General features: G+C 31.5%; 2 protein-coding genes across 2 annotated transcripts in view; one reads left to right on the top strand and one right to left on the bottom strand.

The window, feature by feature from the left end:
• LOC132725999 (copine-3-like) overlaps positions 1 to 10,073 on the bottom strand; it is a 35,376-nt gene extending 25,303 nt beyond the window's left edge. The window contains exons 1-8 of the mRNA XM_060711229.1: positions 9,937 to 10,073; positions 8,976 to 9,121; positions 8,168 to 8,347; positions 6,764 to 6,838; positions 6,101 to 6,175; positions 5,694 to 5,777; positions 4,363 to 4,452; positions 2,950 to 3,045 (exon numbers count right to left, since the gene is read on the bottom strand). Of these exons, the coding sequence (XP_060567212.1) occupies positions 2,950 to 3,045; positions 4,363 to 4,452; positions 5,694 to 5,777; positions 6,101 to 6,175; positions 6,764 to 6,838; positions 8,168 to 8,347; positions 8,976 to 9,119 (744 nt within the window). The 5' untranslated portion in view covers positions 9,120 to 9,121; positions 9,937 to 10,073. The remainder of the gene's footprint in view (positions 1 to 2,949; positions 3,046 to 4,362; positions 4,453 to 5,693; positions 5,778 to 6,100; positions 6,176 to 6,763; positions 6,839 to 8,167; positions 8,348 to 8,975; positions 9,122 to 9,936) is intronic.
• Positions 10,074 to 10,178: 105 nt separating this feature from the next.
• On the top strand, positions 10,179 to 16,430 carry LOC132725998 (kelch-like protein 13). The gene is made up of 4 exons (XM_060711228.1): positions 10,179 to 10,306; positions 10,869 to 11,018; positions 13,633 to 13,848; positions 14,746 to 16,430. Exons 2-4 carry the CDS (start codon positions 10,910 to 10,912, stop codon positions 16,170 to 16,172), a joined length of 1,752 nt encoding a protein of 583 aa, XP_060567211.1. The 5' UTR covers positions 10,179 to 10,306; positions 10,869 to 10,909; the 3' UTR covers positions 16,173 to 16,430.
• Positions 16,431 to 19,236: the final 2,806 nt, after the last annotated feature.

The raw sequence follows: 19,236 nt of genomic DNA, 5'->3' as shown, positions 1-19,236 counted from the left end.
CAATCAAATCAATAAAACAACCTACTTTAATTAAGTCACTTAAAACCTGACACTACAAGCAAACCACACAGTTACGACACCCTGCCAAGTCCATTTTTTTCATCTCCTTAAAACTTGACACCATAGTGATACAAAACTCTTTTTATGTGCCATGTAAAGGCAACAAAATGAGATGATAAAAGATAAAATTGCAAGCAATCATTAAATTCCCATGACTGTGCTATTAATCTTTATTATAATGTTTATTAAGTAAATTGATGTAAATACAAATTCATAAATCATTAAAACCTTTTGTAAACTTCGAGTACATTATAACAGAAGTCATTTAACCTCATTATCTTAAACCAAAACTTGAATTGTTTCTTTTCATCTTTGTCTATTAATTTTACTGTCTTGCCTGCTTGGAAGTACTGAAATATTCCTTATATAGTAACATCATGGTATAATATTAGGATTTATTTCTTAAAACACTTAATCCTTAGACCTGGAATTCACTTACTTTGAGTAAAACCTCTGCAAATGAACAACTTTTGTTTGATAAAGAATTTGTTGTTTAGAGGTAATGTACTGCTGTAGGGAGGTTAAATTTATTTGGATTCTTACTGTGGGAAGAATTGATACTGCCCGTGTTACTGTATATAGTTAAATTGCTCATGGAATGGCCGCTCTATACAGGTTACACTGTTTCCATTACTAGTTTAGACAATTGAAAATGAATATCAGATATAATAAATTAAGCAGTCGATGACAACGCCTTATCAGCTTGTATGGAGGTACAGGCTAGCCCGATTCTTTAATTATGGCCATTGGCTGACCACAAGCTTTATAAGCTTGATAGAAAAATCTTTAATTCTATATGTCATACTGGACAAACTTTCTATTTTACTGGACCACAAAACCAACAATAACTTGTATCTATGTTTGAAATGACTTTATCATACATGATTATCAAGTGTCAACATGGTGCAGGTAAACAAACTGTATCCAGGTGTATCCAGGTGTCACATATATTTGATTATTTACTATCATTATCTACATTTATAAGAGTTTAAGTAATTTCAAGGAGTTTTATATCTGTCATTGTAAAGGTAAAAACACAGTAGGCAATGTAACGCACATTCCTCAGTCTCTGGCAAACAGTATCTTATTAGTTATTACATAACTCACTTGATTCACAGATTCATTTTTATAATGAAGCAAATGTAGAATTTAAAAACAAATATATCTGATGGACATCTGGGAAACATAGTATATTTGAGAAACATGTAAGGAATACATATCAGGTTTACAAACTTAACTGCACACTATTTATCAAAATCAACAAGTGGGTGTACTCAGTCAACATACTTTAACACACTTCAACTCAAGAGTGGGCATCTATCTAAGAAGGCACATCGATGGGCACAAGCTACAATGACTAGTAAAATAGTATAGTCTGAGCAGTCAGGGCAAGACAAATCAATATGCACTAGCTATACAAAGTATGGGCAAGACATATCCATGCACACTAGCTGCACTCACTGGTCAACAAAGTTTGGTCGGAGCAGTCACTCTAAACAAGACATATCAACATGCATCAGCTATACTCACTGGTCAAGAAAGTATGGCATAATCAATCAGCCCAAGACATATCAATATGCACCAGCTATACTTACTGGTCAACAAAGTAAGGTATAATCTATCAGCCCAATATGTACAAGCTATACTCAGTGGTCAACAGTATGGTCATGACACCATGATAAATTGATAACAAATTGAATGGTTTTTCCAATACTTGATAAACAAACAGATTTCATTGTCAACAGTTCTATGACTGATAATGCTTTGAACTATTCACATGTAAAGTTTCAAATGTCATAATAATATATTATTTGAACTTTATAATTAATCACTCCATATATATCAGTGATATCAGCATGTTATGGCAACTCAGTGGTAAATATTGTATAAAATCAATTCTTTTATTTAGTACTTCAAGAGTACACTTAATACCAGAAAACTAAAATCTTGATCATAGATATTTTTCTGATTATCACTGTAAAATACATGCAGTTCATTTATTATTATAGAGTGATAATGTGTAATTAGTGTTTGAAATTAATTTTTGTCCAATAGGATTGCAGTATTTCAAATGAATCCTAACACATTTACTTTGGTAAATCAGCAAACTGTTAATCAGTCTAGTAAAGCGTCTGTTAATAAAAATAATTTAAAACACTAAGCCGGTTAAAATTTATTAGTATGTATTTAGAAAATTAAATTGGTAAGAAACTTTAACCTATACATAAACATTGAAATTCAGTAACACTATTGCACATATTTTTCACTAATAATCTTTTAATATTTGGATTGGATGCCTCATTTCTTTGCATTTCTCAGCATCAAAGCTTTGAAGTTAACTTCTTAACTATAGATATTCGAAAGTCAATAGCTTGAACATTTAAATAATTAATGGTTTCTATATTTATTCTCCTCATGCATTTTTTAAATCATTAATGATCTGCCTATAACAAAGCCTGATTCTTTATACATCTATCTATAACTATTTGAGCTACAATATATCTAGTCTAGACCACAAGAAATATTAAATGTGTTTTTCCTATGAAAGCCAATGTAAACTAAGTCAGCCCATATTTATATATTTTATACTTTTAAGTATATTTTATCTCCTGTGACCCAATTGTGCTTAAAACTGGAATCATTTACATAATTATTCTACTGGGTCACTTTAGGATAAAGTGAAGCATGGTCAAAATCTACCTTGTGGTTAGGGATGAGTTTAATTTAAAGAAACAGTGGATAAAGAAGAAAGGCCCACAACAAATGACCAACTTCATGCTATCACAGAAGCTTGCCTCTGTACACTTTGTGCTCAGGTGAGCTAAAAATTGTAAGACCATGAACAAGCTAAAGGTGACATGACAAAACTTAACTCTAGACTGGACTTACCTCTTTTCCATTTGAAGCTTCTAAATCTTTAACAGAAACTGTGAACCCTCCAATCAGATCATGTGACCCATCACTGTCCCAATCATATACATCAAACTACAAAGTAACAGAATATCAAATGTATACATACAAACGAAACTTTGCAAGGGTACATGTATTTCATTTTTAACAACACTCACTGTTCACTTCAATTAGTTAGTATCAAAACACTTTACTTAACAGGCATATTAACAATACAAATTTTTCTCTAATTAGTGTATTTTTTAAAGTAACACAATGATAAAAGACAAGAAAGATAATTACAGTAATTTTAACAGCCAATCTGGGAATTAATGGGGGACAACTGCAATGAGCCTAAAATAGTACTAATTAGACTGGAATTAGACTATTTTAGGCTCATTGCAGTTGTCCCCCATTAATTCCCAGACTGGCTGTTACAAGTTATTTTTTCTGTCAACTATGATAATCAGACATACATGTATCTTTTTTCTCCTTATTAGAAAATAAGTAAAGGGCAAAACAATGACACCATGTATACAATTAGATTGCTAAGTTATGACTTTTTGAAAAGAAAAAAAAAACAAAAAACAAAACAATTCAGTGCTTATTTTCTAGGCCAGGTGACCTTGCACTTTTTGTGAAATTCTCTAATTCAAGTTTTAGTGTAGAAAGAGGGAGACTATTATACTATACTATTAACATGTATTAACTCTCAGTCTGCTAAAAGATTCTACCATTTCAGAATCTACCAGCACTTCTGTGCAGTTTGATTATGTGCTGCACTGTTCTTATTCTGTCGGAACTTATAATAAAATTCTCCCTAAAATGATGAATGGTTTTGTCCAGATTAAAAGATGGTCAAGTCCATTTAAGATATTTTTACGAGAGTTTTAAGATGGATCAATTCATTCTTTCAAAGGAGGGAATGCTATTCTTAAGAAAAATGCACACTAAACAGTTTAACTTTTATGTAGTAACATCCTACAATATATGTATATAGACTGACTGATTTAAGCAGGAAACCCCATAGTATATCAGACAGACAGACAGACATCATCAATGAAGTGGTGGCATGGCTGAGTGGAAAAGTAAACCAAGGATTGTTGGCCATGTGGGTTCATACCCCATCTTGGGCCAACCATTGTTTCTTTGAGCAAGAAACTTTCAATCATTATTAATGCTTAGTACTGGTTGGTTCCAGGAACTGATCCGAGTGTATGTCTATAACCTTATAGCTTTCTACACAATCAAAAACTAAAATAAATTCTGTAAAAATTAAATTAATATACAGAAAATACTACAACATGGCCATTTTTGAAAAAAAATCGGGAAATTCCTAGCCTTCAGTAATACACTGATGGTATAACATACAAAAGAACATACATGTATCAACATGTAACATATTCTAATTACCTTGACTGGTTTTGTTTTATCACCACCACACAGTGTATGGACTGGTATAGTAAACTGTCTCCAGTGAGGATTTAAATTATTCTTCACCACCTGTAAAGTTATAAAGGCATCTTGAGAGTTAAACAAATATTATCACATCTAAATAGAAAAAAACTTTATTTTTGTTTCTCAGCAAACCTATTACACAATTCATCTCATATTTACAGCTAAATTGTCAATGCCTAAAATTTATTTATATCAAAGTAAGCACTTTGCAGAAATTTAGAATAGTTTAAAAGGCATTTGAAAGGTTACATTGCAGTGTGTAAAAGGAACATTGTTAAGTAACCTTTGCCTAGCAATATTGGTTATATAATAAATTTAATATAACTATTCATACAACACCATATAACCTGTCCAAAAAATCTTGGCACTTTCATTTTTCCTTTCAAATATATCATAACAAGAAATGTTTGTAAAACATGTATGCCCAATTAGTCACGAGACCAGATTATTGTGACTGACTTTTGACTTAGTGACCAAAAAATCAATAGGGGTTACCTACTGGTCATGACTAGTCACTAGGTCATTGCGACTGTAAAGATTGTGTGCAGCAATTTTATGACAAAGTTATCACAAATCTTACCAAATAATATATGCATAAATTTAATGAATCAGGTAGGCCTCTTTAATGACAGCAATTTGTTACAGTACATTTGACCTTGAAATGTGTATACCATAAGCATTTTTAGTTTAATAAGAAATATAAACCAAGGCAACTTGAACTGTTGAGTTATTGGTTGGAAATCGTTTTTTACCTATAAGGTCAATGTGATCTTGACCTCTGATGCCTTGACCCCAAAAATCCATTGACATCATCTTCTGACCAAAGGCAGTGAATTTGTGAAGTTTGAAGGTCAAGTGTCTATGGGTTGTCGAGATATTGATAGGAAACTATTTTGACATATTAGGTTAATGTGACCATAACCTTTGACCCCCTGACCCCAAAATCAACAGCGGCCAAGACCAATGCACCTATGCAGTTTCAGTTATTAATTGTAACCATTTTGATGTTTAATGTCAATGTGACCCTGACCTTTGACCTAAAGACCCCCAAAACAATAGGGGTCATCTTCTGGTCATTGACAATCCCCAGTGTCCATACCAAGTTTAAAGTTCCTAGGCCTAAGCATTTTTTAATTATTGATCTGAAACCATTTGGTCTACGGACAAACGGATCTACTGACAGACAAATGCAAAGTAATAAAATAAAAAAGTGTCTCCAATAATAAATAAAAATGCATTTAGTTATATAGTCTAGGATTTTACAACATAATGATGTAAAAATTTACCTCTGTTCTGTGAACCACTTGCCAGCTACCATCAGGATTTCCTCGTAATATCTCCAAATATGGGTCAGATTTGCCAAGAAAATCCTAAAAATATTTCCAAGGTATTGTATTTCACAATAAAATTATTACTTAAAATATTTTTTTTAAATTTCAGTGAAAGTATCTGTATCAATTTTTAACAAACATAAAAGATGGATATAAATTTGAAAGAATGTATCATGATCAAGATGTACAGGCTTATTATTTTAGTCACTGTATCAATGCTAGGCTCCATATTGAACTAGGTAACATTTTCTGACATGCCTTATAAATATGCATGGATTTGGTCTGCAATGGTCACACATGGGTAAACTCAGTCACCCCCAGCAGGCCCAGGGTAAAAGAAGAAAAATATTTCTGGTACACACCTTATTATCCAGCTTTCTAGCTTTAAATGTACAAATAGCAATTTCCCCACCTTCTTTTACTTCTTCTGATCGGATCTGAAAATTTATAATAGTATCTAGAAAAGGTTTTAATCTACAATGTTATTGAAGAACTTGTTTACCAAGTCATTTTACTTTTGCTGTATACTTATTTGTTTATTCGCTATATCATTACATATGTATTAGAAGCAATGAAATAGGTATAGACTACAATAGCATTAATCAATCAATATCAACTCTTTCTGATATGTTAATTTTGTACATTGTAACACTCAAAAATTTCTACAAACATTAAAATCACAATTATATATATCAATAAATGCTGTCCATACAGCTCATCAAAATTATAGCCTAGTCCTTAAAGTAAAATAAGAAGATGTTGGAACTACAATGTATATGCACAGAATCATGATTCTGTTGAAAATAACAGTCACTTGATAACATATATCTTACACAAAATTTTGATGATACTATAAAGTATCAGAACAAGTTACAGTTACAAGTTACAGTGTATTTAAGACATAATTTTGATGATGTCATAAATTGCTAGTAGTATGATGCAGTGAATTTAAGGATGTCATACAAATTATTAAGTTATTGTGTATCACACAAAAAAAAACAATCATTGAAAAATTCAGTACTTACAATAATTTTGCCTTCCCCTGCAGGTTTTCCATTTTTAAGAACCAACTGCTTTTGAAAAGGGCTGGCAGCCACTATCTGTAACAAAAAGATTTCTGTTCAATGTAATTATGAATATATATTGTATGTAAAATGTCACTTGATTAACCAGTAAGTTATCATTTATTTTGTAATATAATTTACCTAAGAGACTATTGAAAAGGTTATATGTATAAAAAAAAACTTATAGCATTTGCATTTAAATGATTACATAAGATATCATTAAACATACATCATCAATATAGCTTTTCTTAATCATAAGTTTAATATCCATTATTTCATATAGATGTCTTTTTACCCCCCCCCCCTTTTTGAGGCCTCAAATAGTGAAAAAATGCCTTATTTAGACCCCAAACACTTGTCCCCTATAAAATAGATACATCAAGGGGGTGCAAGAGGGGGGATGTGCCATCTTTTGTTTAGGGGTTTGAAAGGGGTCAGCAGACCCCCTCATCTCCAAGAAAATTTTGGACTTGTGAGAGGCTAAAAATGGCCTCAGGTTGACCTTAAGGTAATGTGAAACCAACGCTGCAAAGCCTTTGACGCTATCTCAATCCATTGAGAAGTTGCAGCACTTTGAAATCAGTTTTGATGGAAAGATCAATGCAAATAGTGATTTTGGGCAATTTTGAGATGCCCCCCTCTTTGCCATGGTAACAGGAAATTTAAGATTGAGAATGACATTACAAAGGCTATGGTCAAGGCCAAGTTTGAACAGTATTGAAGCCTTTTTGATAGTTCCATAGCAATTTGAACTTGTAACAGGAGGCTTTTCAATGAAAACAGCCATTTTTCACAAAATGCTCATGAAGTAATGGGTTAAGAAAAGTAAGCACAAAGCAGTTTATAGTCTTGCAAATTTTCTCAGCACTAAAGTTGCAGTTCACAAAAGAACAATCATGTTATGACCTGATAACTTGCAAAACCTTTTATAGAGACAGTTCTATAATCTCAATCTAATGATTCAAGAATCCATTAATCGTAAAAGTCAATTTCCTTATCTTAAATCATTTAGTGATATATCTTGCAGGATGTATATGTCAAGGACATATGTGTATGTGTCAAGGATATATGTGTATGTGGCAAGGATATATGTGTATATGTCAAGGACATATGTGTATATATCAAGGACATATGTGTATATGTCAAGGACATATGTGTATGTGTCAAGGACATATGTGTATGTGTCAAGGACATATGTGTATATGTCAAGGACATATGTGTATGTGGCAAGGATATATGTGTATATGTCAAGGACATATGTGAATGTGTCAATATCATACTGTGGAAAACCTCACTGTTTAGTTTAAAAATTTGGCATTTCCATACAATAGATGTCCAGAGCTTATAAACCTGAAAATATATTACCTGTCCCAGAGTACATTCAACTTGGCCCAAAAAATCATCATCACCTAGTTGTGGTGTGTCATTGTCAAGGTCATAAACTGCAACCTTGACCTTTTGAACTTCTTCAAACATATAGTCTATAGAAAAAGCTTTGGAAAAGTCAGGATCAAGATTGTTCTGTACATTTTCTGTTCTACCATGCTGAAATATATGTTTTCTTTACCAAAATTGCAGTTCTAACAAAAATATACAAATATGTACAATGAGCAACTGGGCAACACAAGTTAACCCTGTACACTGATCAAATAAATTTTCAAAAATCTTAATCCTGCAACAATATAACAGAACTGATTATTAAATGACACTGGCTGGATCATAACACAATTAGTTATGGTAAATTGAGGTTTAGAAACATTAGATTAATTAAATGTTAGAATAGTACTACCAAGCAAAACTCTCTTAAGAAAAAACTTTCAGTACAAAACCTAAACTAAAGAAAAATAAAGTGCAAAAATGAATGGTAACTCTTCTTTAGACGGTATTAATATTACATGTACTCAAAAATATTATGCCATCATGTTACCTCAAAGCACAAAAGAAATTTCAAGTGACATTTCCCATCAATATAAGAAAATGACATTTGACTGTCACAGTTACTATAAATTAATAATAAATAAATCCAAGCAAAGGTGCAGGATAAATCAAGTTCCATAATTTTCAAATTAATCAATAAAAAAATATTAGTAAGAGTCAAATAATCTAAAAACAATTACGCTCATTTTAACTAGAAGATAATGTCACTTTTAAAAATATTATGCCATCATGTTACCTCAATCCACTGTGAGCCTTGATTAACAAACAATACAGCACACGGGTCAGATTTAGAGGTTATATCTTTGTTCAACAGTTTTCTGCATGAAATTCGTAACTCTACTTTTGACATAGGCCGACTGGCCATTCCACTAGTTGCCATGTCTGAAAAAAAATCACTACATATTATGCCTCAGAAATGCTTTCATTTTTATTTCTCAAAATCTTTTTATTTTGGTATTCTTTTATATTTTCCAACATATAAGTTACTAATTGAGCAGTCACTTGCACTATTTCCTTCTGTTGCTTTTTGGCAATTAGTACATTTACATAGTCCAACTAATTGTACTGCGCGACAAGATATTGTGCTATTTTCGTGTCTGGGCAATATCTCGCCCCTAAAAGCCAGATTCTGACCCAGCACGAAAATATCTCACACTCAAGCTTTGGCATGTCAATATCTTTTGACTATACATTTAAAGTGATTAAGTTTTTTTGTTTGGAAGTCAAAATAGTACTTTTATTTACATATTGTGCCTTAAATGACATGTTTTTTTTTACATTTAGTGATATTTTCTTCAAGTAACAAAAATGTAACATGCTCTAAATCCATTAACAGTTTAATTAAATGTTATAAAACTCATGTTTTCCTCTCTAAAGAAGTAAATACTCATTCATTTCTGAGGCATAATGTGTCTTTAAGCATCTGCATTAGACAAATAATGAAAAATTATGTAACCATACAAAATGGTATTAATTATTTACTGTTATATTTCATGAATTTTCTCATAATTTGAACAAATTGTTAAATAAACACTATCCGAAAACTAGTGCACTTATAGAAAATTTAGACGTTTACAAAAATTTAGCACCAGGACAAAACGACTTAGGTAAGAAATTTGTGATTATATGAAAATTTATAAGAATATGAATATATATTGCTGTAAACTTCATACCAATCTCTACAGAAATTAGCTTACCGATAAATCTTACTTCCTGGAATTTATTTTGTTCTAAGAGTGACGTCCCCTGAATTGGAATGGGCTAGTCCATTTGCCTGCATAAGTAGCAAAGGTTGTGTGCATAGAATGATTTAATTTATTTTTACATGAATGAACGCAAAAAATAGTTTATCTTATTTTGATTTTATTTCGATACAAATCTTCTATTCTTATTACATTCTACATTATATTTTTATTGTAAATAAATATCATATTCAACATAGCATTGTTTTGCGCTACCTACAATAAAAAGTGATATCTTCTCATTCCAAGATGTAAACATGACAAAAATGGTCAAGGCCAAAGAGATCAAATAATTGATATATTGTAATCGATCGGATATGATTAGGTATAGATATAATTATGTGTACTTTGTGATTAGTAAATTCTAATTGCTTTACAGGAAAAAACATTTTTGTTTTGTTTGTAACTTAAGTAGATCTATTTTCTAACACTTTTGATATGACAATGTCACTGACTGAGAAAGTGAGGTTCAAGTAGTGAAATACAAAAATGTATATGTAATGAAAGCTAAAGATCACTATGAAGTGTTCACATTTAAACCTTTTTTGTCGTCAATGTTCATTAGTTTGATATACACCATGAAATAAAATTTAAATGTATGAAATATATTTTAAATATATCCTAGAGTCATTAGTTTTGACGCCCATATAAGCTGTTTAACTAGTGCATTTTTTTTATATTTAAATTGATCATTAAATAAAATACAATATAAAGTTACTATGGCATGTTGTTTATCACTGCAAACCTTTTTTATGTTTGTAAAAAGTTCAAAGTCACTGAAGTTTTGTATTTAAGTAATATATATGTATCTATTTTAAATGAATATTTTAATACGTTGTGCCGCAAAGTCAAAAGTTGTTGATAATTTATACATTGTCTATTTAAAGTACCCAAGAATGCTATTAGAGATATAATGGGACAATAGAAAATGCCTCTGTCACCAAGGAAACGTCAGTCATCGAGGGAAGTTCCTCATTCTGGAACCAATGCTGCAACAGCTCTGATTGCAAAGAACCATTCTTTCAAACTTCTTAGAGGTATGATATCACCACATGACCAGTTTGATGTTTAAGTTTAACATACATTTTATGTATTAATCTTTTTTAGCTTTCTATAAATTTATTAAGATTCAGAGCATGTTATTTTATTATGTACATATATATAAAGAGGTCAGTCAAGGTTTGTTGGCCATCTGCTGATCACCTGAATTGAGTCAGTTTCATTCCTTTTTACTATACTGTACATTCTGATCAACAATTTGGTTCCTAATGTTAAAATGTCTACTTTTCAGGCCTGTTGTAAAGATAAATTATAATTTAACTTTAATACACAATATACACTAAATAAACATTAATCAAGGACAGCTAGGATCAAATCTGGAACACCTACATGTAAGTTCTAAGGATACTTTTCTAATACTCGCTTATGCAGGTTTAACATTTTTATTGTAATGGAAGCAATCACAATATAATGGACAATTATTATGTGCAGTTGAAATTTGACATCAATTCTAGTATCTTGTTTTCATTAAAAAAAAACTACATGCATGCTTGAAAGAAAAAATTGTTAAATAATACAAGTTTGGCATTGTATTTCATTAATTAACCAAATTAAGTAAAACATATCAACTGGCAGGGAGCAAGTTATGAATTATGAATCAAATGAATTTTAGTGTATGCGTGAATAGACCAAGATAAGCTTTCAAAGCATGCATGAACCAAAAATCTATTAATTAATTATTTATATTTTGTCTAATAAAAAATTATTTTGACTAAAAACTTGGTTAATTTCCAACTTCACATAATTGTCTGTTATATGTATAAAACTATAATGCAGACCTCGACACTAACTTTTTTAGCAGGTGGTAAGCCGGACCACTAGATTTGAAAGTTAGGTGGTCCTTGCAGAAGTCAGGTGGTCAGTTATCATTATTATATCATTTTACTGCAAGTGTAGAAAAAAAGTGTTTAAACTTTATGACAAAGATGCATTATTAACCTTTAACGAAAACAGATATTTTTAGATCTAATAAGTCAGTAGGTATTTGATCGTAGAGTTATTTGTTTGTTTGTTTTTATCTCATTCAAAAATACACAACAGAGCTATTATTTATGTGAAGTGATTTCTCCCTCAACTCAAGTTAGGGAATAGTGAAATAATATAGAGAAGCCATTTCTGTCTGTTATTTTCTAACTGTTATTCAAATATTCATTGCTGATACGTGGTCATCGTCGGATGGTACGTCTTATATATAATCATGATAATAACATAGTATCGATCTTTTATAGATTAATATTTGTAATGAAACTAATAAATTATCTTATTCTTGTCTTTAAAAAAGGAAATATCTAAATTATTAAAATAATAACAACGTTATATATAACTATAGTTTATCTTATTTTTCTCACAGATTTATAATGCAGAATTTTATCTCCCTGTTGCTTGTTGGTTGATATCCATTTTTGACATTGGGTATTTTTAAATAACCTTTTAAAATAATTTTAACTCTAGAAGAAACAGATCTTTTATCGTTGTATACAGTTAAAATAAAGATAAATGGCATAGAATTACTAGATGTATTTTTTCCAGTTTCTTTCGTTTGCTGCCGTTATTCAAGTATCTGAAATTTAAGTTCATCCGATATCATATAATTACCACCATCAGATACTCACGGTTGATTAACATGTAACATAAGATAAGTGTTAATGGTTCCGCTGTGGTTATCGGATGATGCAAAATTACAAGCACCATTTGAATGAATTTTGTACCTAAATTAATATCACAAATTCTTAACTCTTTTAACTTGCATAAACAAAATTTAGCGACTTAAAATGAAAGTTTTCGATGACTTAAGAACTTCTTTAACTAATCAGAGATTAATGAACCATATAAATCTACATCGGACACATGATTTTAAACAAAATTATATAACATGTTTTTGACCAAATCGCCATTCTCCCAAATGAGCCTTGCATCAACCAGAAATTTCAAGTGGTCCAACGGACCAGTGGGTTTTAAAATTAGGTGGTCCTTGCCAAAATCAAGTGGTCTCGGACCAACGGACCACCGCTAATGTCGAGGCCTGATAATGTATGATTATGTTGAATTATTTTTCAGCTAACCTGTACTGGTTTCATGTATGAAAATATTGTCATTTGATAGAATTAGTTATTAAGACAGCATCATTATATGTATCTCAACATTGAAAGGTGGAAAACAATTATGTCATCTTTCTCTGTTGGTTTATACAGAATTTATTTAAGTTTGATTGTGTAGGAAGCTATAAGCTTATAGACACACTTTCGAATCCGTTCCTGGAACCAACCAGTACTGAGCAATGAGTGTAAAGTTTCTTGCTGAAGGAAACAACGACTTGCCCCTGACGGGGTTTGAACCCATGCGGCTGGCGATCATTAGATAACTAGCCCGACGTGTTAACCACTCAACCATGTCGCCACTCTTTCTCTGTTGTGTATAAAGTTAGAACTTAAGCATGAATAATAGAAGAAATCCACTTCAAAATCTTCAGAAACAAATTGTCAAAAACACATTTATGAGTGATATAAAAGATATATCTAGGAATACCATAAGTAATGTTGTCTCCCCAGGACATATATGTGTCATATTAAGTTTTAAGTTTGAATGTTACAGGTTTGCAGGAGTTTCACAAACAGGAGACGTTCTGTGACTATGTGTTGGTTGCTGAAGGTCAAGAGTTTAAAGTTCACCGTGTTGTCATGGCATCATGCAGTGACTATTTCAAGGTCATGCTCACTGGTGAGATGAGGGAGAGCAGGGAGGGTAAGGTGGACCTGAAGGGTGTGTCAGCTAATGGACTCAAGGTCGTCGTTGATTTCGCATATACAGGTAGCAATTTATCTTTTATGTATCCTAGTTTCTTTTATGTTTTCTTCTTTCTGAAATATTTAACATTCATGCTGTATTAAGTCTGTTCTCTTATAAATACATGTAACAGTACTTTTTTCGCCGGAGATTAAAGTGCATTTTGTCACCTTAATGCATTAACGGGTGAACTCTTTTTATAATTTAATAGGAGTTAACCTGTTACTGCACTAAGCTGATGATATAAAGTTTTACTTATCTTTGGCAGGAATCTTTAAAGAAATACAATATGTTTAATTTCATAAACTTTTGTTATTAAACAAAAATTTACCTGCTGAATTTATATAATAGATTTGCCAAGTTATTGAAACAGTCAATTCAAAGTTTTAGGGATTTCAGTATCAAAATACATAACCTGAGCGGTCAACAGTATTGAGCATGGTCAGACTGAACAGATGTGCAAACTGGCATGCTTCTCTATTGATTTGCAAAGGCTAATCTGTTCAGATTACAGCAGATTCAGCGTAAATCCATTGAGTTTGTTCAAACATCTAAACTTTAATAATGATGACTTATTTTTAGCATTAATCTAACACAGCATGGGTAATTCTATATGTTTTATGTAACATTCTGGATTGGTAAAGAGTATATCATAGCAACACTGCAGTCATCAGCAGTACTTTATATGAGAATCTGTATAAGTTCTTACAGTTATTTTATTGTTCTACTGTTTTTGGATTGTAATTTGGAGATTTTCATTTCTTAAAAATTAACTGTGTATGTCATTGCTAGAGAAGCTAAGATTTTTACGGAATCCCTAATTAGGCAGCTAACAAAATGATAATTACATCTATTTTGTTTTCTGTAAGAGAGATCCTTTCCTATAATCATTTGATTTAATTACTGCTTATTTTTGTATAGGTATAATGGGTCTAACAGTTGACAATGTTGAAGAGGTCCTCTCAGCAGCTACTCATTTACAAGTGACCGATGCTGTTGAACTCTGTAGCAGATATATAGAATCCTCTATAACAATAGAAAACTGTGTTGACATCCTGAACCTGTCAGAACTATATTCATTAACATCAACGCATCGAGTTTCACAAGATTTCATGTTAGAAAATTTTGAACTTGTTGCAAAATCGGGACAGTATCATAAGTTGACACATAAACAACTTTCGTTACTGCTAGCAGAGAATGGACTTCAAGTTGCATCAGAGTTTCATTTGTTTGAACTAGTTCTTAGATGGATGAAGATGAAAAAAGAGCGGGAGCAGTATGTGGCAGAACTGATGAAAAATGTCCGTCTGCCGCTGCTTTCAGGAGAGGAATTGGTTGAGAAAGTAAGTACCGTTCCTCTCATGAGGGACAATAAAGAATGTCACGACTTACTGACTGAAGCGAAGGACTATCATATAGTGGTCAGCAAACAGCCATTGCTTCAGACTCGGCGGACACAGGTTCGAGCAGATGTTAAATGTTTAGTGATGTGTCACAAAGAGAATCTCGAGTACTATAACTTTGCAAATAAGCAACACGGATTTCTTCGTGATGCCACCATACAGTTGAATCATCCAGCTGTAGTGGTAGTTGACAATTTCATGTATGCTTGTGGAGGAAAATATGACTTTAATGAAAATAATGAAATTGCAACTGCGCGATGTTTCAGATATGATCCCAGATTTGACACTTGGTATGAGCTGACGTCAATGAATGAAGCAAGGAAAGACTTTGTACTGCTAGCTCATGATGGAAAATTGTACGCAGTGGCAGGGCAAGATGAAAACTTGGTTATGTGTACCATTGAAGTGTTCGATATAGCAACTAATGAATGGGAAGTGAAATCATCAATGAATCATTCAGTTTATGGTCATGCAGGAGCAGTGTGCAATGGAAAATTGTATGTGTCTGGCGGTCAGAAATTTGACGGCTGTTGTAACGACCTAGAGAGGTATGACCCAGTTACTGATATCTGGGAGAGAAGAACACCCATGACACATGCGAGATTAAATCACAACATGGTCACAATAAACAGTAGGATCTACACAATGTGTGGCAATATTGAAGACAGTTATGGTTTTCCCGTCCCAGTTATTGCAATAGAATACTACATGACGGACAAGGATCAGTGGACTCTGTGTCAGAAAACCTTAAACATACGTGAGGCGGGAGCTTGTGTTTTAGATGACAAGATCTTCATTGTTGGGGGTATTAATGGAGAGCACTATTTTTCTGATTTGGTTCAGTCTTATACTCCAGCTAAAGACGAGCTTGACATTGTTGAGAAGTTTGCAACTAGGCTGCATGGCCGTGCATGTTGTGTTTTAACGCTACCGCAATATCTTTAATTTCAAAATTATAAAAACTTCAACAAAATAGCATCTGCAAACTGATAAAAAAGATGTTTCAAGAAATAATTTTGTGAACTAAAAGATAAGAAAGAGATTTCTCTGATGTTTTATTTGCTGATTATTTATTAGTCTTTTTATAATTCTTTTGATATTGCGAGGGAAATTTTTTACAAGGTTTCATTTACGTAGCCGTTACATATGCAATAAACCTTGATTTTAAAGTTTCTATATTAGAAATTGATGAATTAATAAGGGATGAAGTTTTAATTTACAATTACACTCTTTGTTTTCATGAATTCAATTGGTATAACAAAAAATTAATAAGATATTTAAAGGTTGATTATTTATAATCATTTGTATTGTTTGATATACTGTATTTTTATGTCAAATTTTTAAATTTCATTTTTAAATCTAAAAATCGGGTAGCAAACCATCACCAATATAAATTTTGAAACAACATTCATTTAGTGTTATTCAGCAGATGAAATGACTTAAATTTAGAGTAATGTTACTAAATTTAGCTTGAAGCCTACTTCATTTCAAGCATTCATCTCATAGTATTGGAAAGAAATCAGTAAAAAACACAAGGATAACTTACAAATCAAACAGATATTAGTGAAATAGCAAATAAGTGCTGAACTAAGAGTTTATTTTTTATTAAAAAGAAAAGAAAAAAGAAATAACAGTGTAGTTTAATAACAAAACAACATAGTGTAAATGAGCCGCGTCACGACAAAACCAACATAATCCGCACAGTCTGATCAGGATCCATGCTGTTCGCTGACAGCACCTATAACAAGTAAAGAAACTGCTAGCGAACAGCATGGATCCTGATCAGACTGCGCAGTCGCAAACCCACTATGTTGGTTTTGTCATGACGCGGCTCAAATGTTGTTAGAATTAGAATCCTCATAGTTATAGAATAGTACCTATGTTTCCTTTTTATTACCTTTTTCAGTTTATATATTTATTTACTTTGAAGCAAATAATTATTATCCCAAGAAATTAGTAAAATATGGTAAATGCATGATTAAATGTGCAACATAATGAAAGGTCTTATAACTTGTACAGTAAACAGTGGTTTTACCCTTCTAGCTGACTAAATATGTATATATTTAAAGTCTTTTTTTATTTATTATTTATAAGTAGGGCTCTAGATTTCCATTTAAATTTCTTCAGATAAGTTCCTAGTTACAGTAGAAATAGATTTTATAACACCATAAAAAAAACCATTTCAGCTGAAATAACAATTTTCAGTACTCATACAATGGTTATAAAGAATGGAATTATATATCAGTCATGTACATCATTTAGCTTAGTAAGATCTATGATAAGTTTAAGATATTGTTAATTTATCCTTACTTATAAGCAGTCTAGAAATTTTGTTTTTAATTTGCAATGCTGTGTTTTGAGTAGGTTTGCTAAGTTCTCTCGGCTTATATTTAACCATCAAGTTTGACCAAGGGATTTTTGTCCTAGAAATGACCAAGGGATCTTTCTCCCAGAATGCCCTCATTCTGCATGGTTTGAACTTTTACTATTGACAGTTTTGGTTTGTTTTAGCAACAGATTGATTTCAATAAGGTTTGGTTACATGATGTGTTTTCTTTTTATGCTTTAAGAATGGCCTAGAGCAAATACTTAAGTAGTAAATAATGTTTTGTTCTTCACCAAAAAATGTCATTAAGATATTAACTGGACAGGCCAGTATTTTGTGATAATCAAACATTCATTATTGTCTAGGCCATTCATGAATTTAGCTTATTTCTTGATGTTGTATTTTATTTAATCTTTGCTTTTATCAATTGATCACCTCTTGCAATCAGTAATATAGTTAACCATCTTGAATATACTGGTAATTACTTAAGTCAGGTTTCATTTTTAAAAATTATATTATCTTTTTATGAAGCAACTCAGTTTACAGAATATTTTATTCTAAAAGTTGAAAATATTTCTATGGTCATCACAACATAATACATCATGTATGCCATCAATCAAAATTGTTTTTCAGTAAGGCAGCCTAGCTCCCAATAGGTCCAATTCCATTTTTACCATTAGGATAAAATTATATATGTGTAAATTAAATGCTATTTTATCCTTTGTTTTCATGAAATAAAGATTTCATTTACATCATCTATTTACATGAAATACATGTTACTATAGTTACCTCGAATATTTTTTTTCAAACATTTAATTTTAGACCATTAGCATTCATACTCATCTAGTATACAAGGAGTGATTGATAGGTTTGGGGAATTTCTGTAATACTGAATTCTGGAAAAGAAAAGCAAAAAACTAAAATACATTATGAGATATGATTGCTCATAAATAAAGCCAGGTGTTTAAAATGCTGCTGCAAACAAACAGTCCGGCTTGGCCTCTTCAAATTTTCTGGAAATGAGAATAAAAGTGACACAAATGTCAGTTGTGTTTGTGCTAAATTTAACTTTACACTAGTATGTTTAATGAATTCAGAATACATGTATGTAGGATAGCAGTCTGTTTCAAAACATCAAACAGTTAATGCTAAGGAAACCATTTATTCTTCTTGATTATAAAATATCTAATTGCCAGCTGATAACTAAAAGAGAAAAATTGTTGTTTTACGTGTTTACCAGTTTTCAGAATTCTGTGAAATTATCAATCAGCCCATGTAGACTATTGATATTTGTCACCCTATATTTACAAGAATAGTCATTATGCTACATGTATTTTTTACATGAAAAAGTCTTTATCCTATATTTACATAAAACATAGCAGGTTTTTCTTTTAATATTTACATGAAATTAAGTCATAATCATTTACATAAAACATTGGCATTAACCTTTATTTACATGCAATAGAGGTTTACATTACTCATTCATTATACATGCATTTTATTTACATGATTTAATAGGTAAAATTTCTGTCATTGCCCCATACTTACATGATTTGAATAGGTAAATTTCTGTTATTGCCCCATATTTACATGAATAAGGTTGTTTTTATCCATTTTTAGCTCGACTTTTCTATGAAAAGGGGAGCTATCCTACTCGCCCCGGCGTCGGGGTGCTCACATTTT

This window comes from Ruditapes philippinarum, unplaced genomic scaffold, assembly GCF_026571515.1.
Source record: "Ruditapes philippinarum isolate M1 unplaced genomic scaffold, ASM2657151v2 ctg79_1_1_1_1, whole genome shotgun sequence".
Taxonomy (NCBI): Eukaryota; Metazoa; Mollusca; class Bivalvia; order Venerida; family Veneridae; genus Ruditapes; species Ruditapes philippinarum.
This window is presented reverse-complemented; position numbering and strand designations above follow the sequence as displayed.